We start from the raw sequence: 26,765 nt of genomic DNA on the forward strand, positions 1-26,765 counted from the left end.
TTCCCGCGCGCACGCGCACTGCCGCGCGCGCCGCTTCCGGCTGCTCCCCGCGTTTCCGCGCCCCGCGCCGCGTTCCCGCCCCCGCCCCGCGGACGGACCCTCGCGCGCCGCACGGGACAGATCTCGGTGCGGCGGCGGCGCGCGCCCCGCGCCGCTTCCTGCCCTCGCGCCCGGCGGGCGCCATGGCCGGGGCCGGCGGGCGGGGCCGCGCGGGCGCTGCGGGGCGGGCGGAGGGCGGGCGCTGAGCTGCGGCGCAGGGGAGGGCGGGCGGCCATGGCCTCCCCGCCGGGCGCCGAGAGCCGAGCGGACCCGGGCGAGCAGGAGGCGGCGGCGGCGTTGCAGGCGGAACTGGGCGCGTGCCGTGAGCAGCTGGAGCGGGCACGGCGGCGGCTGCGGCGCGCCCAACGTCTGTACCGGCGGGAGCGGGAGAGCGGCGAGGCGCTCAGGAGGCAGGTAGGGCCCCTTGCTCTGGACACCGCGGCCTCCGACCCTTCCGCCCCCCCGGCCGGGAGCCGCTCGGCCCGCGCTCCGCTTGTCCCTCCTCCCGATGTGCCCGTTCCACACGGTCCCGCAGCTCGCCGGGCTCTCCTGGCCTGCTCGGGGCCAGAGCAGGTTTGAGGTCTCGAGTCAGAGCTTGGTGGTGAGAACGGTAACACCTTCTCTACCGCAGGGTTAGATTTGCAGTCAGAAGGAAAAATTACATGTGTCAGAGGGAAAGAAGTTTATTGAACTAAGTGTGAGGTAAAGGAAGAGTGGCAAGACGTCTCTGTGAATGCTTATGGCAAAAGAGGGAAGTTTAGGGGAGCCCTCATTGCGGTGTACAGCTTCTTTGTGAGGGGAGGCAGGCAGTGATATCCTGTCTGGCAGAACCCGAGGGAACGGCCTCAAGTTGTGTCAGGGGCATTTTAGATTGGATATAAGAAAAAGGTTCTTCACACAGGGGATGCTTGGGCAATGGAAGAGGTCCAGCAGAGAAGCAGTCACAGCACTAAGCCTGCCAGAGCTCAAGGAGCATTTGGACAATGCTCTCAGGCAAATGGTGTGACTCTTGGGGTGTCCTGTGCAGGGCCGAGAGTTGGACTTGATGGTCCTCGTGGGTTCCTTCTACTCAGAGCATTCTGTGCTTTGTAAATGCCACAGTCATCACTACAGGACAGTGATCGTTGCTTGAAATCCAAGTTTATGGGGTGGGCATTTGGGAATAATCTCGGTTAAGTTTCTGTGCTCCTTTGTCAGCAGAAATTGTGTTTCTTCATGCCAGCCATTCAAGTACAAAATTGTCTCCTGACAACCAAAATCACTTGAAATCACATCACACCTGTGATGCCATTATGTTTTGTTTGAATTACGGAATGCAAAATAGGCTGATTCTCTTTTCTGAGATCGCAGACCACTAAAATTGATGGCAGTATTTTGTTTTTAACATGCAGTTTTTCTTTCAGGTAGAAGAACTCACTAAAGAAATCCATAATAGAAAGGAGAAAGATACGTCTAGTGTAGAAGTACAGACAGAGGACTGTGCTGCATGGTCACAAGCAGGTACAGAGGGTGGTGACTGTTTAAATAGGGATATAGAACAGTATCTTAGTTTGAAAATGTTGTAATATAGAATACATTTCAGGTCTAGATCCTTTGCTGAATTAAATTCCTTAACCTGACCTTATCTTTCAGACCTTTTGGTATTCATTCAAGGCATTAATTCAGGATAAAATGTAGTGTGGACTAGCAGAATCCATGCTATTGTAATTGGTTACATAGTAATCTCATGTTGCAAACATACACACTTTACTAAGTTTTGAAGTATATGAAAACAAGAGGTAGGATTGGAATAAATTCAGAGTAGAGGCACTACCTAATATTTGATTTTCATTAGACTACTTAACTGTATAAATTTCCAGTTTAAGATTTAGCATCCTTAAACTGCATTAGTAAAATACTGCCTTGCTAATTTATGCAACTTCAACTTTTCTTTCTCTTCCCTGGCAGATTATTACTACTATGAAAATTATTACAATCACACTGATACTCAAGATTGTGCATCTGAGCTACCAGTGCAGCACAGTCATGAGAGTGAAGGCACTGAGCATAACTCCGCAGAGGAATCAGAGGCAGGTGTTAATATTCCACTGAGGAAGGATAGCACCAGAGCTTTTGAAATCAGTATTCTGTTAATATTCCATCTAAAAGATGTGCTTGCGGTCCTGAGAGCTTTATACAAAATGATTTTTTTGTGATGGTCTCGTGCTGATAATACCCTTGTACTTCAGAACTAGTTCTTTTTGTAGTATGTTCCAAGTGGAGCACCCTCTTAGATTTGTGTCTTGGAGTTTGAGAGATCTTGTAAAAAGGCATATATGTCTTGCATAGCCTGGAAGCAAGATTTTTTTTCAGCATAGTATGTCCAATATGTCCATGCTGATTTTCTTAAATAGTGCTTTTTATTTTTTCTTCCATTGACATAAGGAAGCAAGATATAAGGAGAAGAACATTGTTGGTGGGGTTTCTTTGCTTATTTTGTGGTGGGTTGGTTTTCTTCCCTGATCTTCAGCCTTCTCTCAGGTCACTCAGTTTACTGAGTTTGTGCCTCTAGCATCTGAAATGGAACAGAGGGCAGAAGTCTGTCTTAGAGATGCTCTAAGACAAGAAACAAGATGTTTCTTGTGTGTATATTTGGTGTGAGTCACTTTTGAGTAAAGCTGGAGAAAAATGAAAGACACAGGCTGAAGTTTTGGTCCTGTTGAAATAAGTAGGAGTTTTCCAGTAAACCACAGCCAGATTTTTGTCTACTGAAACAGTCCAGGTTCACAGAGCACTTACCTTTCTTGCTTTCTGTTATCAGGAGACAGAAGAAACTTCAGTACCAGAAGGTTCTTTGGCAGAGAGCTTGAGAGCTGCTGCAGAGGCTGCTGTTTCACAAACTGGATTTATATATGATGAAAATACAGGATTGTATTATGACCATAGCACTGGATTCTACTACAATTCAGTAAGGATAATGTCCTAAATTCTTGGAATTTTTTGTCTATCACAAAAATTTTGTTAGTAAAAGTTGATATGAGTGAAGAACTTAGATCCAAGCTGATCTTATGTTTTGAAAAACAGGTTACTGAAAATGAATAGTTAAAAATTTGTTAATTAGTTTATTAATTATTTCAGTCAAATTAAAGATAGCAGGCGAGGATAGGATACAAGTTTAGATTTTAATTCTGTTTTTTGATGTCTCATAGGTCTCCAAGTTACTTGGAGTTGTACAGATTATATACTATAAAGCTGATCTGTAACTCTTTCAAACCTAAAAGCTTGAGTTTAAAGATGTCTTGTTTAGAAAAAAAACCCTATTTCTGAAGTCAGTTGCTTCTCCACAGTGAAAAGAGTCTTGGGAGGAAATACACAAAATGTTTGTGCTTTTACTTGAGTACTGTTACCAACTAGTTTGATTCTACAGGGAAATAACACACTTCTTTTAGAAGTGTTAGAAGATTAGATGATGGGTTAGAAATTCTTAATGGTTACTTTTTGATGTTTGTTTTTATATAGTTTTTGCAAAGGTTTTCTTTTTGTCCTCTGAGGTGTGTTTGTATATGTATACAGATCTCTGGATAGATATGTATACACTGTACTGCACTGAGAACAGAGAGTTTGGTTGCAGTGTTATATTCAGCTCGACTGTAGAAAATGAATGAGGTATGCAACTCTGTTCAGGATGCTTCTGGACTTAGTTTTTAAGGTCTCAAAGGATACCATTGGTTTTGACACCGTTTGTGGATATAGTTGTACATAAATGTTTGGGGCTATAGATTGCAGTTTATGGTACTTATTATCCAAATATCCAAATTAGAATTATCCAAAAGAATATCTTTCCTTGGTATTTTAGAGTTCTGAATTACAGGAAGTGTTCCTGCATTGGGTTTGCTGGCAAAGTTCTGATGATGGGGCCAGGGTGCGGAGGTAGCCTCTCTGAGAGAAGGCCAGGGGCTGCCTGGACATGGCTGGTCCCACTGCAGGGCACAGCCATCAGAGAAGCTGGTGGTGCCTCTCTGAAACCAGTGTAAGAAGGGGCATAACTGTGCACAGTGGAGTCTGTGGCGGGGGGTGAGTGAGAAAAATAACCCTGTGAACACCAGGGGCAAAGAAGAAGGAGCAGGAGGAGGTTCTCCCAGCACCACAGCAGACCATGCAGAAACTACTCATACTATAGTCCATGGAGGATCCCACACAGACGCTGCTCCTTATGATGCCTTCTTTGGCTACCTAAACACAGAGACCAGACAAAATCAAGGGAATAAGCAGTTAAATTTATTGAAGGGCCTTTAGGTACATTTAGGGCAGCCAAAACCCCCCTAGAGGCTACACCCAAAAAATGGACAACAGGTCACGAGTTTTTATATTTATGGGTTTGGTCCATTTGCATTTTGGGAGGTAATCTTCTATTTACAGTTCAGGTAATGAAGTCATTTACCCCTAGTTTGTTTCCAACCCACAGCTCGCTTTTGTTTACATTTCTTGATTCCCAGACCGGGAGGGGAATTGTTTTGTCTGGCCAAAATGGGAAAGCAGCAGCTAACACTCTATAAGGAGTTTGGAGTTAAACAATAATAAACTGCAGGATTACAAATACATGAAAAATATAAAAGCTGAAATCCCAAGGCATCACTTAGGGGACTGGAGAGCCCATGCCAGAGCTCAGAACACATCTCCCTGGAAGGAGCTTTGCTGGTAGGAGGTGTGGCCTGTGGAGGACCCATGCTTGAGCAGTTCTTGAAGATCCCATGCTGGGCAGGGGAGAAGCAGCAGCAGAGAGGGACTTCTCATTAACTGATCTCAGCCCCTCTACTCCTCATTTCCCTGTACCACTCGGGTGGGGGAAGACAGGGAGAGGAACTGGGAATGAAGTAGTACCATTGAGCTTGTGAAAAAAAAGTGGAAGAGATGTTTTGAGTTTAATCCTTCTCACCCAGCTGTATTTTAGCTATTTCCAAGTCAAATCTGGCTTGCCCATGATAGTGACTTTCATCTCTTGACCTATGAGCTTTCCATCTTATTTTCTTTACCAGTCTTGTTGAGGAAGAGAGTCGACAGAGTGGTTGGATGGGCATGTGGTAGCCATCCAGGATCAAGCCACCACAGTTCTTTCATTTTATCAAAATTAAAATGTAGTTCTTTATTAATCAGATGCTTCTTTGAACAGTATTTTTATTGATGTGATAACATTGTTCTTCATTTCTTATAAAGGAAAACCAACTGTATTATGACCCAGCAACTGGAATTTATTACTATTGTGATGTGGAAAGTGGCCGATACCAGTTTCATTCACGAGTGGATCTGCAGTCTTACCAGGCCTCTGGTACTAAGCACACCAAAGATAAAAAGGGGAAAAAGAAGAGAAAAGAACCAGAGTGGATTGCTGCAGATGAGTATAAGGTACCCTCAGAACTGATAGACAGAAAATGCAAAATCTCTTGGGTTTTTGTCTGTGATGCAATTTACAGGCTTTGGGGCTTGGTTTTATGCAGAAAATGTATACCCTACTTTTTAAACTATTTAAACATATTAAAACTATATACAGCAGGTTGCTAACTTGTAGTTAGTGTTCAAATAACTTTCCCATTGAGTGATTAAGAATTAAACTTTTAACTTTGATCCCCTCACTTTTTCAAGTTTTTTGAAATACTACCCAACTGTAAAGGAGTATAAAATTGAGTGTCAGTGAAGTTTTTTAAATAGCAGGCACACTAGAATGAATTCAGTGTTTTGTGGGCTGGATTTACATCAGAAATTCAGTGGCGATGTCTTGGGTTTGGGATTCTGTCTTACGATTTGGTGTTGGTTTTTATGTTTGGTTGGGTTTTTTCAGATTCATATTATGAACCAAAAAAATGTAAATTTTGAAAATACACTCATACACAATCCTTTCTCTGTGACTGCCTTCCAGAGCGTAGTCCATTGCCATTTTACTGTATCTCTGCTATCATTTGGGATTTGGTGGTTGTTTCTTTGCATAGTATGTTCTCCTATTGATACTTGCTCACTTACTTGATATTTTCATTGTCATTAGTGTGTGGATAAGCTGTACATCTTAATAAATGCCCATTGTAATTAATATGTATTTTAAATTACACAATTTTTCTGAGTGCTAAGAAAGCATACCATTTCTTGAGAAACATTACTGACTCCTAAACACCAAGTACTAACACAGCTATTAAATCTCAGGGAGCATTTCTGTTATGAACACTCTTACTGATGTTAAATTATATTCTTTCAATTTGTTTTATTACTTTAAGATAAAATTGAATATGTTGATTTCTCTAGTTTGAATTCTCTTTGGTTTGCATTCTTCAAAGCTATTGCTTTAACCATTACATAGCTTCATTATATAGGCCTCAGACATGCAGATTGGTTAAAATGTGAAATAATTACATTACTGTCCAGATACCCATACGTAATAGTCATATAACATCAGTGCACATCTTGATTAAAAATTTTAATCAAGAGTGAGGTTATCTGAAAGACTTGAAAATAGAAACTATTTACATTAAGAAAAAGTGTAATTAGGTTAAATGGATAGTGATTGTTGACTGATTACACATTTTATAAACAAATTGTGGCTAATGCAGGAATTTCTGCTCCTTGAGGAAACCTCAAGTGAACCTTTCCATTTGGAAAGCTTGATCTGGGTACTTACAAACACTAAGCATAATGATTCTTTAGACTGAAGAGAACAGGGCTATTGCAGTGAAAGTGCAGTTTTACCAGCACCCAGGTTCAGGGCCTGCTCTGTGCAAATGCTGAATTAGCATTCTGCCACTCTCAAAAGGCATTGGTCAATACAGAACTTTATCCATTGAGTGTCAGGAAAGAATCACAAAAAGCTCATAGGAATAAATCTTTATCATAAACTGATCAATAGGTCCCTTAAATTTAGTTCTGTGATGAACTGTTACCTAAACCAACAAGAGTGTTTATAAAAATTTTAAGCCATGTATAGCTCTGACCTATCAAATAATGTTGACTACTTTTTAGACTCCCATCATAGTCTGCTTCTGTAATCTGATTATATTAGAAATAGAGGTTTGTCTTAAGCTTACTTTATACCAATATTTTTGTTTAGATAGTCTTGTTAGCAGATCTTTTCTGTGAGACTTCCACAGTCACAAGGTAGGAGGTAAACATCCATTTTTTTCTAGTCTGTTTTATTCATGGCGAACTGAGTACTTTGCTTTATTTGTGAATTAATTTGTTTCACCAAAAAGGTAACAGGGAAAACATTTAAAGTATACTGTAGTGCACAGATCTTTTCTTCTGTGTTCAGTGAGTGAAGGTCTATGTCAAAGAAGTAATTGTGGTCTTTTTAATTTTTTAAACAAAAACAGGGAGAATACAAAGTGAAACATAGGACACTCTCAATTTTAAACTTCAAAAATAAAAGAATGCCTTTTTATTAGTGCACTTCTTCATAAATGCACTGCTGGATGTAGAAGAAAAACTTACAGATACAGCTTACATTTGTGTTAAAACATTTCATTCTTGTACTGTGGTTATTAATCACTTAATAATTCCATGTTACATTAATATAAAAGATTAAGATTTTCTAGAATAAAAGTAATTTTCTGTTATAAAATTGGAAATTTAATTTATAGGCTGCACGGTCAAATGCATAGATGCATGGTATTTTTTGGCAATATTATTGTTGTCCAGTTTAGTCTTGTATTGGCAAAGGCACTAATTAGTTCATGGTAGAATAAAACTAAAAACATCTGGTTTTAAACAGGACTTTGTAGTTGAAGCATTGTATATTGAAATGCTTTTGTCCAAACATACTGCCCAACCTTCTCCCTTTTCTTTCCCTGAATGCTGTTTAAATTATTCAGGTTATAACAATGCTTTTGAAGACTAGTGCATCATTACTTCTTTTCCCAATTCATTATTAAATTGTGCTGCTAGCCTGAAAAATGGTCCCAACATTGCTTCATTTCTTTGACCAAAGTAGGTTTTACTTGCCTTTCTACAGGTAGGAGAAGGGTTTAGTTTAATGCCTGGGCTGTGGACCACTAGTGTTAAGAAAACAAGGTGTCCTTCTGTAACATGTCATTCAGCCCATGAACTTTATAATTCTTGGGTGAAGCTGAGGTGGTTGATAAAAATATCCATGTAAAGCAGGGGAAGACAGCAGTACTTACAGAATCATATCCATTTTTTTTCTCTTTTTCAGTTAAAGGAATAAATGTAAACAAATATTTATAGATATTTCTAATTACTTAAAAATTGTATTAGGAAATGTTCCTAATTCATACAAGAACTTTCCTTAAAGACATCCTTGCTTTTCAGTCACAAACTGAAACAGTATTACAAATAGTTTTCTTTTGACTTGTGAAACAAAGTATGCTGTCTCTACTTGCTTGTTTTTAACTGGCGATCAGGATTTTTTTGCCAGGATGAAGTGCTAGCCTCTGTGCAGTTCATATAAAAGCATTGGTAGAATACCTTGAAACTTTTAGACGTGCAGTTAAGTTCTAGTATCTTTTTGAAGGGGTAGGTCAGAAAAAAGGTGGGACAAGAAACATGGTATTTTCTTCTGTACAAGAAAAACCTTTAAATAAGTAAATTTGGAAAAGTTCAAAAATTTTTTAAAAGGTGACATAAGTGATAATAGGATCCCTGGCCCAGTATCAAGATCCAGGGCTTCCATATAGTTTGGAGAATAGACTGTGTGCAGTAGTGATCCTGCAGTTCTACTTGCTGCATTGGGGCTGTTAGAAATACATAGCAAAATTTAGAAGGAAGTTCTGACACATGCCATTTTTTCCATAAATTGTTTATTTAATTTTATTTTTTTTTTTCATTTTCAAGCTACCACCTACTAAATTTTATTTCAGTGTGGTACTCAAAATTAACTTCTACCATGTTCTTTTCCATTATAGATTCATCATAGCTACATCTGTAGGAAAGGCAAGGTGGTTTTAGCAGTGTTTCCCATACAACTCTGGAAGCAGTGACTTTTTACTTTTTTTATCACATGTAGTTTACTTTTTGCTGATATTCATCCCATCTTTAGGTACGTCAGTTGACAGAAACCATGGCTAATCTGAAGATTTCTTCTTTTGGATTGGCAGCTTCTGGTAAAGGTAGAGTTGAGACGACAAAACACACATTAGTCCATGGATGTTTACCTTTAACCTTGATATTTTTGTTGAAGAAAAAAGAATATCTAGTAATTGATGTTTGGATATATTTTTTTCCTAAAGGAGTTAATAAATCTTTTAAAGCTATTTAGTCAAAATTCATTCACCTGCAAAGTAGCTTTCAAATAGATTTTAAATACTTTGTAAGTAACATCTGAAGAAAACTTTGATGGCATTCTAGAATATTTGGGAAGAGAAGTATTTAGCATCGCTGTATAACATAAATAGACTGGACTAAAGAAACTACTCATTCTTTAGGTACAGTTATTTAATTCAGAGCTGTCCACCACCAGTGTATAAAATGGCTCCTATATGCTATATGTAGGAAGAGGGTTTTTTTCTGGCATTTAATTAGATTTTTTGCACTGGAAAATTGAGTATTATGTAGGGTGGATAAGAGTAACTAAAGTACCTGTGGAATGATTTTAGCACATGAAACCTTAGTCATTTGAGTGGAAGAGCTGTTTTGAAGTGTTTGAAACTATTTCTTTAGTAAAATACTGTATTTCAGATTAATTTCATATTGAGGGTGTCAATGCTAAAGGTGTACTATTCAGTCCTGTAGAAGAGTGCTGAGAACAAATGAATCTGCTAAATAACCTAATGAACTTCTAGCAGACCAAAACACAGGCTACATGTTTGAGAAAAGTTGTATCTGTCTATATTTCTCTGCTTTGTATAAAATAAATTCAGAGAAAAAATAATTTAAACAGTGCAGTTCTTAGAATTGAGCCAATTATGCTCACAATAATAAGTTCCCATGTATGAGGATGCTGAAGAATTGCATGAACATGCGTGGTGGTCAGCCATAGTACAGAAAAACTGAAGTTTTGAAAGACAAAATGTCTTGCTCTGTAACAGTAAAGCAAAAAGTATAGTTAAATGCTTAAAATACTTTGAAATTTTCATTAAAAACAGTTAAATGACAATGATAATATATATTTTCTGAGTAGGACAGTCTGCGTTTCAACAGGTCATTGTAAAAGTTTGTGCATATTCTCTATAAAGTTTGTGGCATATTCGCTATAAAGTAAAACAATCAGTTCCAGTCTGTCATGGTTTGGGCTTGGCACAGAGCCAATGCCCCCATGAGAATACCCTCTCCCTGGTGTCTGCTGTGAGATGTGACTAGGAATAAGCAAAGCAGGCTCTAGCTTAGAAATAAAGAAAACTTTATTACCTAAACTACAAGAAAAGAAGGAAAAAAACTATAAGGGAAAAAATTGAAAACTTTACAAAAAGCACTTTCTTCCTCTCCACCACTAAAATTTTTCAATCTGATACATTCCTTCAAATCACTAACTGCTTAGTCTGGCACTGCCCTTTAGAATACTCAAACTTCAGTCTGTGAAGAGGAGAGGAGTCCTTCTTGCACCACAGGCTTCCCCTGGAAACACGTAGAAACCTCGTGTGCTTCCATGTCACTCAGCACCGCCCAGAAAGTCCTTTTGCCATTTTGTGACATCTTCCTTCCATGCCCAGGGCTCTCGCCACTGTGCATGGACCAGAGCTGCTTTTAGGGTTGTCTTTTAAGGATGCCTTGTCTCACTCCAAAAAAGGCACAGTCTGTCCCCCCCATTTTTTCCCACCCCCTGGGGCCGAGGGGTCCCCACAATGAACCCTCCCGGTTCTGAGGCACTGCCTCCCCCTAAATGCAGTCTCTGTGTCACAGGAATAAAACTGGTTCAGTCTATAGCTAACAAAAATCTAGCTAAAAGGCCACTCCAATCATCTCTCTCCCCACTCAACCAGTCTTCTCCACTTCTCTTGAACCAAGTCTTTGTTATCTCATCTCTTATCTCTCTCCTTATTCAGCTCTGAAGAAGATCAGCATTTTTGCGAGGTCTCAATCATGAAAGAAAAGGGTTAAAAATTTCAGTCTCTGCCTGTCCCAGAGCTCCAACACTCCCACACTTGCTGCTGCTCCAGCCAAGCACCTTCTCGCTGCACTTCCCCCCCTTCTCTTCCTTAGCTAGCTGCTATCACATTCCGTCCTTGCCGGCTCTCCCTCTCTCTCTCTCCTGAGAGAGCTGGGTGGGAGGGGAGTAGCTGCTCGATGCTTCTTGAGGCTCCTCCACCCTTCCATCCTCAAGGGCCTCCTCACTCCCATCTCTGTCCAGGCCCAGGCCTACCACATGGCTGCCCCTCCCCCGCCCAGCAGCAGCAGCTGGACGAGGGAGGGCGATCCGACCTCTTTCCCTCGAAGTCCCAAGAGAGCCTCCCAAAGCCGAAGCTCTGGTTTTCAACTCCTGTGTGTTCTCAGAGGTGTGGCCAAACCCCACTGGCCACACCAAGTGCCAGTATCAAAATCTGAGCACCCATTAGTTTGACTACAACATCTCAGAATTCCCACTTCTTCCTAGTAAAACCACCACACAGTCACAGAAGCATGATTTGTTATTCTTATAAGATCAGTCCTCATGGGATACATAATGTCCTGATTTCAAAGTACTTTTGGCTGACTTTGTCAGGGATGCAGAAATATGAACCAATTCAACTCTGTAGTTAAAAAATAGTTCATTATCTGTCAGATTGATCGCACCTCTCAGCTTCAGTTTAGTAAGAAAAATCCCAGAGATCATGTGATAATACCCAGAAGATATAAAGTTTTTCAAGCCTGGATCACATTGAGTCTATCCATGTCTAACTCATGACTGTTCTTGTCAGTCTAGATGTATTGGGCAAGGTGACAATGAGAAAATGTATGTGTATGAGAAAATATCATGGTGTAAAAAATGCTTATAATCACCATCTGCTTGCATACTTTGTGTCTTGTGGCATGAGTTTGGGATGAAGAGTTAGGTAGTCATTGAGAAATTAAGTACATTGCTAGAATTTACTGCATTTTTCAGGGTACACTAGTACCCTGAAATACTACACTAGTATTTACCAAATTTTGTGCTTACTGCCAGTTCCTGGTTTTTAAGTGATGACTCTAAAGAGGCAAGGTGCTGTTTGCCTAGTTAGACTTTATTACATGCTACACATGTTCTATGTTAGTACGGGTAGTCAGCCATGGTTACTCCAGTCAGCAGCTGAGCCCCAGACAGCTGCCCACTCACTCCACCAGCAGCAGGATTGGGAAGAGCATTGGAAGGACAGGAGTAAGAAAACCTGTGGATTGAGATATAGCCACATGTGCAAACAAAAGAAAAAGCAAGAAATTAATTCACTGCTTCCCTGCCTGGGCAGGTATCCCCAGGAATGCAGGGCTCCAGCACAGGTAATAGTAACAAAGGCCAAAGTCTCAACATCCTTCCTGCTTCCTTGTCCCTCCCCCAGCATTTATTGGTAAGCATGATGCCATGTGGTATGGGATACCCTGTGGACAGCTGGCATCAGCTATATAGCTTGTGTCTCGCTTCCATCTCCTTGTGCACTCCCAGCCTCCTTGCTGGTGGAGTGGTGCAAGAAGAGGCCTTGGTTTGTATAAGCGCTGCTTAGCAATAAACTAGAAACAAATCTCTGCATTATCAGCCACATTTTCAACACAAATCCAAAGCACAGCCCTGCACTAGGCATGGTGAATAAAATTAGCTTTACCCCAGCCAAAACCAGTACATAGTCACACACAATGGAAAAGGATTTCTGCAACACAAGATTGTGTCAAATGCTATAAGGTTCATTCAGTATCTGTATGCTTAATGTTTATACACTTTGCCCAGATGTGCATTTTAACACAGATCCATGAAATGATGAAGTGCTCAAAATCCATATTCAATTTTAAAATTCTTTATTTCATACAAGGTTTTCAAATGTAAAGACTGCATTTTTATCAGTACTTAACTATTTAGTTTATTTGCTTCTTAACAGTTGAATGCAGCAATTATGAAAAAATAGAGAAGCTGCTGAGAAGAGGCTTGAAGGTTATATTGGCAAAATCATAGAATGAATGTATGTGTGGAATCCTTGGTCTGTTTATAAGACTGTTTTTAAAAATTCCTGGTTTGAGCACAGAACCAAGAGTCTTCTCTTTAGTAGCCAGGCTTTAAAACAGCACCTTTTTACTTTCTAGTTTAAAATATCTGAAATTATGCCAAAAATCACAGAATGTCACAGGGTTCACTGTGGAGTTGAGTGGTTAGAGCCTTGTACTTGGGCATCAGTGCATCACAGTCATGTCTTGTTTCACCTTGCTTGTGATTTGAGCAGATGGTGTAGCTTCTTTGTTTTCAGATTAGGTTCGTACCCTGAACTACTTTGTTAGATTACTCTGTAATAGAAGTAATATGTTTTAGGGTGCAGAACACCTTGTTATGTTTGGTATCAATATAAGACCCATACCAAACGTAAATATAGACAAACACACTGAAAAATATAACTCAAAATGAAAAATCAGATTTTCCAAAAATATTTCTAATGGAATTAATGTGTTTGACATGTCTAAACTGTGTAGGCTTATTTATGGCAAGACTACTACTTTTTTGTTTAAAATAAACAACATTACACAGTGACCTTCCTATCTTGTTCCTTTCTATTCAAGAACTTAGGGAGTTTAGGGAGGAGGGCTAGTGCATTATAGAGAAATGAGAAACCCTGAACAAACCAATAGTCTTTCAGTTAAAGCATAAAAGCATTGGTTTTACCTAAGAACCTGCTGTCTTACTGAAGGTGTTTCAAATGTACACTCTCCTAACCAACAGCTGAGAGGAATTCCTGTGTTTGCAATAGTCTGTAGCACTGATGCATTTTAACAATTCTGAAAGTGCTTTAATTTCCATTATATTAATATTCACATTATTTCACTTATCTTGAGATGGAAACACATGGAAGGTCATCAAGGATGTATTTTTTTACCTGTTGTATTGCAATATTTGATACAATTCAAGGCAATTGAATGCCTTCACTTTGAACTCAAAGTGGCACATAATTTAATCTAAGGTTTTATTTGTCTTTTAAAGATACTTCTGTTCTTCTTTCTCTATTGTTTATTTTTTTTCCTTTTATTTTTTTTAACATAGTTGTCAAGCTGCTAGATTGAGAATTATGTTTTTAAGGTACTCTGGCAAAATTAATATGAAACTTGAGGTTTCTCCATTAAAAAATGTTGTTGGGATTTTTTTTTCCTGATGATGAAATAAGTGGAAGTGGAAGAACCTGTAATGATCCAATCTGTCTGATATTCAGTAGAGAAATTGAGAAACTTTTGGCAGTAGAAAAAGGATTTTTAGTATAACTATTTCGCATAGCGTAAGTTAAGCTTGTACTGGTCTATAGTTAAAGCATGAGTGAGCATTCCAGATATGCTGGACTCTGGTAATAAAAAAGAAGACAAAAACAGCAGGAGGATACAATGAAGATCAGTTAAAGACCTTCTAAGCACGTTGCAAGAATTGAATAAGAGAGGGACAGAAGTGTCATAAAAGCAAAATAGGAAAATATTCAGAGTGATGTTGTACAAGTTTGAAAATGAGAACAAGATTCTGAAGTTTCTAAACACTTTTGAAGTGTGAGAAAAGAGTAACGTTTAGAAGAGGAGTAAGTGAAGTTTAGAAGAGGAGGGCAGTCACACTTTCCCAAATAGAAGATGGTCTCAGTCACATCTAACAGGATGTGAAAATATTTTCACTGAAATGTAAAAGTTCTCCTGACTGCATATGTGAAATAAACTATTTCTTAATAGTTCTAAAAATAATTCTTCCTAAGTGAAGAATTTACTTCCAGGCTATTCTGTAAAAAAATGCAATCTGTAAAGACTGTAACATTGTATAACTCCCCTCCAGGATTTGGACACAGAAGAGCAGAAATCATCTAACAGTCTGAATTGCTTTTCCACCGCCGAGCAAGTAAGTTCTACGGAAGAAGATGAGTCTCCAAATATAAGAAAGAAGACTAAAATGGACACAAAACCACTAAACAGTCTAACAGCCAAAGAATCCATTTCTACAGATGGTATAAATTCACATTCGCACAAAAGTACGCCAGATGCTGCAGCATGTACAGATGACAGTAGAACAGTAGACACAGAGAGTGAACCAGAAGAAGGTGAAATTACAGATTCTGACTGTGAAACCTACAGTGAGGAGGAATTAACAAGTGAAGAAACTGGTGATTCAGAATACTCAGAAAATGAAGGTGAATTATTGTGGATTATATATGGTATTACTGTATTTTTCCAGAAGCCTGTTAAAAAAAACCAGTTTGTATAATTTAAAAAAATATCTAAAAGCATGTGACTTGAGGTGCTTTGAAAATGTGCTATATGTTACCAGCATTTCTTTCCCTCTCTTCACTTGTACAAAAAAAAGTAGTAGTTTCTATGAAAGCTGTTACTGATGTAACATCTGTGCTTCTGTAGAAACCTCAGGGATCCCAAAAATTTTGTTTGATTGGGAAAGTGAAAGGAGAAAATAAACTCTAAACCGTGCTAAAATAGGGGTTCTAGACCAGTAATTCACAGTAATTCTATGTATTGACTCTCTTAAATTAATATACAGTATTTTTTATACTGTTTGTAAACCATCATGTGCAACTGAATGCAAGATCAGTCTACTGTGGTGAAAAGCAGTGTGGAGTAGTCAGTACTAGTTGAAATCCTATTTTGTGTATATTCCAGTGGCAAATTGTGAGAAATGGATATAGACAGGAAAACTGTATACTGTTTTATACCAAAGTGTTCTACTAGGTCCTTAAAATACCAAAAAAACAATGAAGGTGACCTGTGAAAGGCTTGTTGCAGCCAGTCAGAACTATGTATGTGCAAAGGATATTCCAAATTAAAGAATTAAATACAAGCCATAGAAAACTGTATTGTAGCCTGTGCCCTGCTCATAGTTTATTGTCAGTTTCTTATGTTTTCATTACTTTACTTAACTACTCAGATTGTGGGTGATTAATGCTAGCCAAAATGTGCTTGCTACCATCAGGCTTTCAGACTAAATTGTCTTTTCTTAATATCCAATTTGGCAGTAATGCTGAAGTAATAAAAACTGGGGACAGAATCTCTTCCCCTAGTACCTTTTAAGGTAGTTTCTTCTCATCTATGTCTAGTCCTAGCTGAGATCATTGGAGATTGTTTTATAAATGTACATCCAAGTACATGCAGCTGTCAGAATATAATATCTTAATATAATCTTCAGGCAAAAAAGCATATGCATCTGTAGGTTCTAGCTATTATTTTTTCTTATCCATGTTGATGAATAGCACTCCTAAGAGAAAACAAAACAGTAAAAATGTATTTGACATAGAAATTGTCAGATGCAAAGTTTGATATGCAGTAGGTCTGTGATATGGTGAACAAAAAGGTGCTGCCTTTTCTCAAAGTAAAATTGTTTTCTAATCTGTAACAATTAATGATCCATAAATTTATAGTATACTAGTAAATTTTGTAAATGTATATATATTTTACTGCTGTAACTAAAGAGTTGTCCACTGGAATTAAGAAAATATTTGTAATACTTTGGTGTGCACTCAGCCTTTGAAACTACAATCTCATCAAAGTTTTCTCTCAGATGTTGTTACATATTTCTTTTAATGAAAGTTGTATATTATTCAGCCAGCTAAAGGCTGAATGGTTTTCAGTTTTTTGAAAACTTGACTATAAAGTTAAAACTGAAATGTGTTGGTAGTAATGGTGGTGGTGATTTTTTTTTTTTCCTATATAATTATAGATGAAGAAAAGATCTGGCCTCCTTGTATCAGAGTAATTGTAATAAGATCACCAGTTCTACAGACTGGATCACTTTATATTATCACTGCTGTGAAACCTGCTACAATTGGAAGGTAAGACTGAACGAAATTTTTTACATGTATATCTCTAACGACCTCTCTTTAAAAGCTGTGAAAAGCACTTAGGATTGCTTGTCTCTGCTCCTCATGCTTGTCTCCCTAGCCTGCAGCAGCTGTGAGGAACTCTGAGTTTGGTTAGTCCACAGCAGGAAATGGAAATCAGGTCACATAACATGTCATCATGATAATGTAACAGCATACACACTTGCAGCTCAGCGCACCTGAATCGTTAGTGATAACTTGATGTTGTGACTGAGTTCTAGTGGCAGTACAGCTGCGAGCCCTTCTTTGAAAACTTGTTTCCTTGAAAGTAAGCAAAAGTTGTCCCAGGCCACTGAAGCTTTTTTTTTCAGAAACGGAACAGTGCCCTTCAGAAATCCAGGATCACTAGACTTCTTACACCTTCAAATTTCAGTAGGGTTTGTTCATTGGCTTTAGATGATAAGCTGTTTGTGCTACACTGTATGCATTCTTATAGTTCTAAACCTGGTTTGCTCATTATGGATGATGAATTTAATGATGATGTAAAGCTTTCTTCCATGCTTACTTGAAAACCTTCCCCTGGAAAAGCTGTTTCTGTCTAATGCTGATAGACATGTTTTGATTTGCTCTTCAAAGGTTGAGTCATGTATATGAAGATCAACAGACAATTCTACTTTGAATTTGGATAGAGGTCTTTTACTAGCTGCATTACTTCTTAATCCCTTAGTATAAGAATGTAATACACAAATCCTTCTTCCTACTACTGCACTGTTTTGATAACAAAAAATGGAAACAAACCAAAACTCACCCTGTTGTAGAGATTACTCTTTGTTTACATGTATTACCTGCCTAATGCGACCAAGAGTTCAGCTTCACGATAGAACACAGGCACCAAGATGCACTAAAGAGCCTAAAGGATACAGAGTTCAGACTGTTAAAGGCATTGCATGACAGTTCAGATAGAAATATCAGGTTTATAAATAAGAATTTATTGGTACTCTTTGATCTTTTATAATCATCTGCTTTGTATCATTTATACAAATTGCAGAAGGGACCTGAAGCAAGTCTTTACATTGTGCATACAGCAACACGTTTTCTATCTGTAAAAAATTCCTAATAGCTTTGAAGAGAAATATGATACTACAGTTCAACTGAAATATACCTTTCATGAGCCACTTAAAAGATTTACTTATAATTTGTTGTGATTTGTATATCAACTTGCCTTTCCAGAGAAAAAGATGTTGGACACACACTTCAGATTCCTGAAGTTGGAGTCAGTAAGGTAACTCTTGTTCATGTCTGCTGAAAGGTAGATCAGAAGACATAAATATATGAATGAACATTTAGATTTTATGGCTTTAAATTTGGAACATCGTGTTAATTTTTTGAAAGAACTTTCAGAATGAGATATGGGTTTAGCCAGACTTGAATTTGGAAAAAATGAAAACATACGGTATTTTACTGAATGGGAACTTAACACAAACAACAGTGTGTTTTCAAAAGCTTTGAGTCTTTATTTTGTAGTTATTGAACTTGATAACAAACCCTGTTAAGTACTAATGATATATAAAGTTTTGATGCCAGATAGTAAGAATTTCTTTACCAAGTAATGCAGTCCTTGCAGTTACACTCAGAGCAAAGGGGTTTCTTTTATTTTCTTTCAAGCAACTGTGGAAATTATGTAGAGGGAGTTTGAAAAATTAACAGAATTCCTTTCAATGGTAGATTGAATGGAAATTTCTGTTATAAATTCTGTGCTCTGTTTTGCTAAATACTTCAACACAGACCTTAAATACAGCATTCCTAATAAAATAAAACTGTAGATTGACAAAGTTGTGTCATCCAAGCAAAAAGTTTGTTAAAAAAAATCTATAAATGCAGGTATCTCATGAAACACACTTTACTGTGTCTATTTTAAATTATAGTTCTCATTAATCACCTGCTATATTTCATACAGAAAAATTTCCGGAGTAAATATTTCCCTGCTATTAATAACTTTCAGGCTTGTGTTTGAAACTGGGCAAATAAAGAAGTCAAAAGACTTTTATTTTTCTGTAATGTTACCATTTTAGTACTTTACAGGTACTGTCAGTTTATATAAGAAGTTACTTCACTTTTTAGATAAGGAGTCAAAGGTGAAAAGATAAATTACATATCTGCAGAAATAAAAAGTTATGTACTAGTTGTTTTCCTCACTGTTCTTACTTTTTAGCTGTGGTCAGCTTTGGTGTTTGCTTTTCTTGAGTGGAAAGGGAGATTTTAAAAAATGCTACCCCTTGCAGATTTGACCTCTTTAGAAGTTTTAGTTCTATTCAGTAAAGCAGAAGTAGAAAATAAAATGTCTATTGAATAAGCTAGTCAGTCTGCATCATTATGGGAGTGTTCCATGTAGTAAGAAATGCTAGCCAATCTTCAATTGTTGTTTATTCTTAACTGAAAACAGCAACTACAATTGCTCTAAATTGTCAGTTTTGAAACTGTCACTTTTCAACAGCCACTTCTCTAGACTTACTGCTTTTACTGGAGGTTCTAGTAGGTTGGAGAAGTTGATACTTCAGTTTGTTCAGTGGTCTTTTTTGGAGGTAGTACATCTCTTTATGAATTTGGCTAAGAGTTGCACTTTCTCTGGTCTGTGGAAGCAATACCTATACAGAACTGCAACAAGACAAAAAAAACCAAAAACCAAAACAAAACACAAAACAAAAAAACCCACCACATTACTAGTCTCAGTATCAGAAAGGAGATAAAAGAAACAGCAAAAGATTGGCACTGATTATGTCCTAAGTATTAAGATGCAGGAGAAGGTGAGTTATGTGAAAGTTATAAAAGCATGGTATTTAGGGAGTTATTTCAGATATGAAAGACCAAGTAAATGGAAGCAGAAGGAGATTTATTTTTAAATGACAGTGCCATAAAATACCTTAAGAACAAAAAGCCTGTTATTTAGAAGAACAGTTAAGAAGGCTATATTACTGAATCTCGCAGTTCTTTAAGTAAAGCATACTTGCCACATTGGAAGAATACAGTTGTCCAGTAATGAATCAGCTTATGAACAAAGTCATTACACTAACTGTATACATTAGTTCATACTGTTGTGGCCCATTCATTTACATTTCATAAGAATGAAATCATAAAATGTGAAAAATTATTAACTTGGAGCACCAGAGCCACTCATATATTCTGAAATCTTACTGTAAAATAACATTTAAATTGTTAAGTATTCACTTAACAAGAACGTTTAACTTAGGTTTCTATTTGTCAGTTTCATGCAGAAGTGTATTTTGACCACGATTTGCAAAATTATGTTCTTGTGGATCAAGGCAGCCAGAATGGAACAGTTGTTAATGGAAATCAGATTCTCCAGGTGAGTATCTACTGTTTTAATGCTCTTTATATTGCAGAAAACTAATCTTGTGGTCATTTTAAATGTTTTATGGCAAATCACTTACAATGCCATTGTATGTCTTCTTTCATACATTACTGTCTGTCTTGGTTCCCTTCTGATTTTAGCCACTTGGAGTACTTAATGTTTGGTTATGCTAGGAAAAATGAACTATGGTTACAGTTGCTAGAGTGAAATACCCACTATAATTAACAGTTGCCTACATTTGTGAGACCAAACTGAACTGCTGAGTTGTAAGTAGTGTGCATGAAATAGAGTTTGCGTCCTTCATGAGTTTTAAACTTGCCTGCTAAAACTTTTGTTTGCTGTAGCCTAAAACAAAGTGTGATCCCTACATCCTGGAGCATGGAGATGAGGTGAAGATTGGCGAAACTGTGCTTTCTTTTCATATTCACCCCGGCAGTGATACTTGTGATGGATGTGAACCAGGACAAGTTAGAGCACATCTTCGCCTGGACAAGAAAAAAGAGTCTTCTGGTTAGTAATATTATCACAGGATACATTTTTTTATTATGGCTGTTTACTTTATAAAAATAAATTAGTTCAGTTTTCATATAGTTTTCTTGTTAGCTTGTAATAGTTGTACATAATGATATATTTTCTTCTTGGTATATGTCTCTATGTATAATAATGTCAGAACAAAAATTCTCTCCTTTGTCTTATGATTCAAAACATTGTTACCTTAGTAATTACAAATTCAATCCTATGTTCTTCCTTTTAGTTTGTTCAGCACTTAGCAAAGAAGAGAGAGAGCTAGTCAGAAGAAAAGCATTAAAACAAATACGGGTAAAATACGGTTTACAGGTGAGTTTACAGTAGAAGTTGATTAAGTTTTTGTCATCTTGTGGTTCTTTTAAGTACTTTGTGATTCCTGTTTAAGCCATAGACTTTGTTGAATAAGGGAGGTTTTCAAATGCCCTTAAACTTATCCTCATTTGTCTTTTGTACCCTGAATAAGTATTCTTTACAAACCTCTACAAAGAAAGATGATGATAAGAGGACAGGAAAGTTCCATTGAAAATTGAAGATCCTTTCAAAGTGTACAAGATTCCTAATCCTTTGGAAGTTAAGATTTTGCAAGATACTTTGTTTTTATGTCTGTAGACTAAGTTTTCACTGAGTTGCAGTCCTGTCTTTCATTTGGAAAGAAAACATAATGAGCAACTGAAAAATTATGGAAAGGAATGGGAATTTTTTCAGGTTTTTAAGTCCAGAGAAGAATAGAAACATGAACATACAGGCAATATAATATTATGTATTCAAATTACTTCTGTTGTAGAGATAATTTTAACATGCCGTTGCTTCCAGCATTTGTACTAAGTATTCATGTAGAAAACAAAATGCCATAATTTCTATGAAATTCTTCAGGTACCAAAATAATACTGATACAGAATCTGTAAACATGCTTAATTCTGTCATTTGTTCTGAAAAAAAAGTAGTTGCTGAGGAACAGGATAAATTGTTATATAAAAAGCCAGTGGTGATGTGCACATAATTTTCTGCTTAATATGGAGAGATTGACTCTTCGTACCAAGAGAAGAGTCAAAAGAATCTGTTATTTTATTTACAGCTTCTGAGAAATTACTGAATTTGGCATATTACATGATGATGGCAGTAATATGGTTTACAAGGTATGCTTGTAAGCTAAGAAAATACTGAGTGAGGACTGCAGATTTTGTTGCAAGATTTAGTATTACTAAAAAAGGGTGAATCTCCCATAGTTTTGGAGGGAAAAAGGAAAGTTAACAAAAACACAGAATTTAAACCCCACTGTCTTTGTCTTGATGCGATTAAATCTGCTTGGAAAGAACACAGAATATGAAGACAACAAGGCAGTGAAAAATCCAAAGTACAAAGACAGAGCAGGAAAACGTAGAGAGACCGTTGGAAGTGAAGGAACCTTCCAGAGAGATGATAGTTCAGCTTCTGTTCATATGTAAGTTGGGGTTGGGGGAAAGTATCCCCCATGTTTTTCTTTTGTGAATCTTTAAAAAAATGATAAGTATCAATTTGTTACTAGCATGCAGTTTGTTAAATTACAAATAACCTGTATATATTGTGTTAGGAGAGCTAGAAAATTTTAAGTTTTTCGCACTTCCTATTTCACGTGCTTTTATTTATTAACTTGTCACCTTCCATGTAAAACTATATGGAATGTGAGGGCTTAAGGATGGCAGTAAGGACACTTATATCACTTCCTTACCAACTCAAAAATGTAAAGAACTCCCCAGCTGCATTAGTGACATCTTCAATAGTGTCTGTTTTTCAAGTGGTTCAGTCTTTATTTTTTCTATTCAGTTCCAGTAATAGTGCATATGCAGATTTTTCACCTGCAGCTTCTCTCACTGTCAATATCCAGCCACTCACAGGACATGTATTTACATACCTCTCAAATGACACTTGATGTTCCTTCAGTTGTTACATTGCCTCTGTAAGCTGTAGTTGGGTTTTTTTTTTAAGAAGCATGAACTTGTAGGTGCGTGAGAATTAATAAAAGGACATGTGAGATGATGAAATAGGTGCAGGAGGATGATTTGGCAGCGATACCACTTTTTCCATATTGTAATCCATACCCTCCTGCCTGTGATGTATCTTTTAACTCCTAAAGCAAACAAGTAGTTCAGGAGGTTTAAGAAAGCTGATAGTGACCTGAGGCTTGTTCTTCTGTATAGCTCTTGAAGGACTGATTCCTGATTTCCGTATGTATGCACATTTCTGTTTTTCAGTATTTGAAAGCACACTCTTTTATATTAACTCTTGCTTATCAGTTATCTTAAACTTTCCTCAAAGTGAAATCAGCCACAGCAACAAAGGACATAAAATGTTGGAGAAGATGGGATGGAAGAAGGGGGAAGGTCTGGGAAAGGATGGTGGTGGCATGAAGGATCCGGTAGGTCTTCCTGGTTTTCACTCGAGACAAAAATAATAGGAATGTATTTGTAGTGAAAAGTATCTAATTGTATGCCACTATTCTCTTGAAATTTATAAAAAGCCTGGTCAAGAAAGAATAATTCCAGTAGGACTAAGCTCAAATTCTTTTTTCTTTGACTAATGGTGTATTTTGAAATTTTTCAGTAGTATTGTCCCTTCCTACACTGTGTTCATTAGGAAAGTAAGCAAAGGAAGACAGACAGCTTCTAACTATTGAATTAATAATCTCATATTTGTATACAAAGTCTGGAGGAAAATTGGAATAATTTATGTGATGCAATTTGAAGATTGGTTTAGGGTGGAATTCTTTCTCAGAGGCTGCCATAGCACAAAAATCAAGCTAGATGATGGGCATTGAGAGAGGAAAAGCTGGCAGAAGTCACTGTAGCCAGCAAGTTGTGGGCCTCTGTGGCAACCATGTTAGCCCCATTTTTGTCACCAGAGATGTGTTGTCTTTTGGCAGTAGTGCTGCTCAGAGCCACAGCATACCCTGTGTTGTCAAACTAGCCAGCACAGGGATCATATGCTGCTCACTCAGTGAGATGTATAATAGTTATTTGGCATTTTGGGACATTATTCAGGACTCTAAATCATAGTTCCAGAAGTGGTGATGTGACACATCATTTTCATGGTACTGTTCGTGTATGATCTAGGTGTTTTAGAACATAAAAGAGAAGTGCTTGGGGAGAGGGGGTGGCATGTGTATTACAAAACCAGAATTTGTAGCATTTAGAATACCTAACTTGCAATTACAACAATATTTCACGTATTTGACAGATCCAACTGGAGTTACATCAGAAGCATGCAGGTTTAGGTATGAGGAGACCAGCCTCAATTGAAGATGTTCAGCTTGTTCAGAGCAAGAATAAAAAGAACTGGGATAAAGCAAGAGAGAGGTTTGCTGAAAACTTCCAAGATGCTAAATCACAAAGGGATACAGCTAAGAGTACACTTTGGGTTAGAGGGACTGTAGACTGAACTATCTAGTCCCAGAGCAAGGTAATTCCTGAGTATAAATAGTTGGGAGAGATTTTATTTTTATTCTTTTTGCTTTTGCTAAAGCAGGAGTTTGGTTATATGTAAAATACAGTTGTGGAAAACCTTATTCAAGATTAACTCTGTTAATTGGTTTTCTGTAGTCTTCATGCTTTTATACACATTTTTAATACGATATGAATGGAGTTTAGAGGGATATTCAAATTTAAGTACTTGAAAATTATTTTCCTCAGAAACAGGAATCTTCCATTGTTTTTACACTTCACAGAAAGTTACGCAAAACATCTGTTACACTTAAATGTGATACCTTTAACACTTGAACAGTGGTTTAAAATCAAGATGAAAAAATAAATTCCTCAGATCCCTTGTAAAAAAAGTACCATATTGCTGTTTCCTCATGTTTGCCATGACATGCTCAACAAGAGGCACACCACTCTTAAATTCACACAGTTCAGTATTAGCTACATGTCTCAGCATACATCTGGCAAAGCAAAAGGGGGAAAAGGCTTGTTTTTAAATGATTCATCATTACTGTTCAAAAATACCATAATCCATGAAATAAACTACCAGCATTAGTGAAGGAAACAATGTTTAGAGACAGCTTGTAGCAAAATTTTCTTCTGTGAAGAACTTGTTTGATATTTGTTTAGTAAATCTGTATCATGCCTTTAAAAGAGGAGGTATGTTTAGAAAACTGCTGTCTGTTTGTATTTATTAACTTCTTTTCTGATACATCCATTGCTGGCAATGGGGTTTATGCCAGAAAAAACAACACAAATAACTGATTTTTGATGGGGAAGGATTTCCAAACTGAAGCTAAAAGATTGGTGTTTTGTTTATTGGATGTTCCTAAACACAATAAATCATTGTCAATTTAAGCAGTGTGCTTCTTCAAACTGTCTTGTCCATATGTTGGATGGGAATGCTCTTCTAAAATGAGTAAAACTTATCCCAGCTTGTTCAAGTTGAAGTTCTGATACTTGTCCAAGGAAAATGTGGTAGTCTCACCATCCTACCAGATCATGCACACAACTGTGAAGCACTGTGGAGTAAAAGCAGAACAAGTTACCAGCCATTTGTCTTAATCTAGACACATACAGTATAAAGCAAAAGGTCCAATCTATTATTTAAATCGTGAAACTTGCCCAAGTTTACAACATGAAGCACACCTTACTTTTGCAGACAGACTTGAAGATAAAATTATCCGTATTCAGTGCCTGAAGCAGCATAACTAAAATGAGTTTGCTGTTTGCTTTGTAAGCAGTTAGTTTTCTACTGATTTAGTGACAGACATGTATTACTGCTTTTGCAATAATACACAAGTATTGCTGTATTATGTACTTTACTGCTGCATTCCTTTTTCTTTATTATGCATTCCTTTTTATTAAATATTCCTTTTTATTTTATTTATTCCTTTTTACTTCATATTTTCAGAGGCTTTTTCTAGCTGTGAAAAAGAATGTTCTGTAAGTTCTGGTCTGTAGTTTTTAAGTTTTAGATCACCATTTATCTAAAAGCCTCTTCCTGCTAGCAGAAGGAAAAAGCTCCTGTATGCTAAAAGAATGTTTTTGCCTTATTTTCTTTTTAGTTCTGTAGTCTTCAAAGTAAATCAAACTATAAACCTTAATGTGGTGTGAGTAGGAACCATAACTTTCCCTCTCCCCAGTTATTCAAGTGTAACAGCTCTAAGAACAGTAAATCAACAAGTTTGCATTTCATGAAGCTTTTGAAGTAAGACATCATTTGCCTTCTGTGAGAGGCATGGTCTCACGCAGTCAAGACTGACTGCTTTCAGTATGAGACAGAGTAGAGATCCATTCTGAATTAGGTGAAGTGTCTAAAAGAGGTGAAAAGTCTGTGAGGCCAAAGCTGAAAGAAAAACTCGCATGCCAAGACAGCAAGGAGACAGAGAAAGAAAAACAGAAAAGACCACGAAGTCAATTTGCCCCCAACCCAAGAATTCCTTTGATAAAGAAGAACTGGCGCTAAATGTCACACAGATGTACGAACCTATTGTGAAACTGTATACATATGCATTTAGAAGAGAGATAAAAGGAGACCTGAAGTCTTCAGGGGCACACATGCCTTTTGAAGAGAATTTTCTCTGCATGCGTCCGTCCAGCGCCGTAAATAAACATACTGAGCTTTACAACTTTTATAAAGTTGTGAAGTTTCTTCTTTTCTCCGCAAAACATTTTGGCGAGCCAGGCAGGAGTTCTCTGCCCCAGCAGGGGCAGGGGGGGATAGACGGACCTCCAAGGCGTGCCCTAAGATTTTTTTCCTGGTGGGGCTCTGCTCGTCTCAACTTGCCACCTGCGAGGACAGAAAACGACCTGCTAGCTGCAGAAGAAGATACGGTATGTACTGAAAAGCCCCCGAGTGAGAGAAAAGAGAGCTAGAGAGTAAACCACCCAGAGATGTCTAAGTATAGCTGATAGAACAGCTGTATTAGAGACAGAGTTCATCATTCTGATAGAGCAGACCACTAGTGACCCTAAGAGTAAGTCAAGTGAACCCATATATGTGAACCCATATATGAGTTCATT

General features: G+C 37.6%; 1 protein-coding gene across 1 annotated transcript; it reads left to right on the forward strand.

Moving 5' to 3' along the window:
• Window positions 1-254: 254 nt before the first annotated feature.
• Window positions 255-25,095, forward strand: AGGF1 (angiogenic factor with G-patch and FHA domains 1). Its single transcript, XM_058823670.1, has 15 exons — window positions 255-453; window positions 1,443-1,539; window positions 1,987-2,160; window positions 2,479-2,490; window positions 2,811-2,986; window positions 5,233-5,421; window positions 14,903-15,254; window positions 16,790-16,901; window positions 18,120-18,171; window positions 20,152-20,253; window positions 20,604-20,769; window positions 21,014-21,096; window positions 22,101-22,228; window positions 23,083-23,182; window positions 24,001-25,095. Exons 1-15 carry the CDS (start codon window positions 274-276, stop codon window positions 24,199-24,201), a joined length of 2,124 nt encoding a protein of 707 aa, XP_058679653.1. The 5' UTR covers window positions 255-273; the 3' UTR covers window positions 24,202-25,095.
• Window positions 25,096-26,765: the final 1,670 nt, after the last annotated feature.

Source organism: Ammospiza caudacuta, chromosome Z, assembly GCF_027887145.1.
Source record: "Ammospiza caudacuta isolate bAmmCau1 chromosome Z, bAmmCau1.pri, whole genome shotgun sequence".
NCBI lineage: Eukaryota > Metazoa > Chordata > Aves > Passeriformes > Passerellidae > Ammospiza > Ammospiza caudacuta.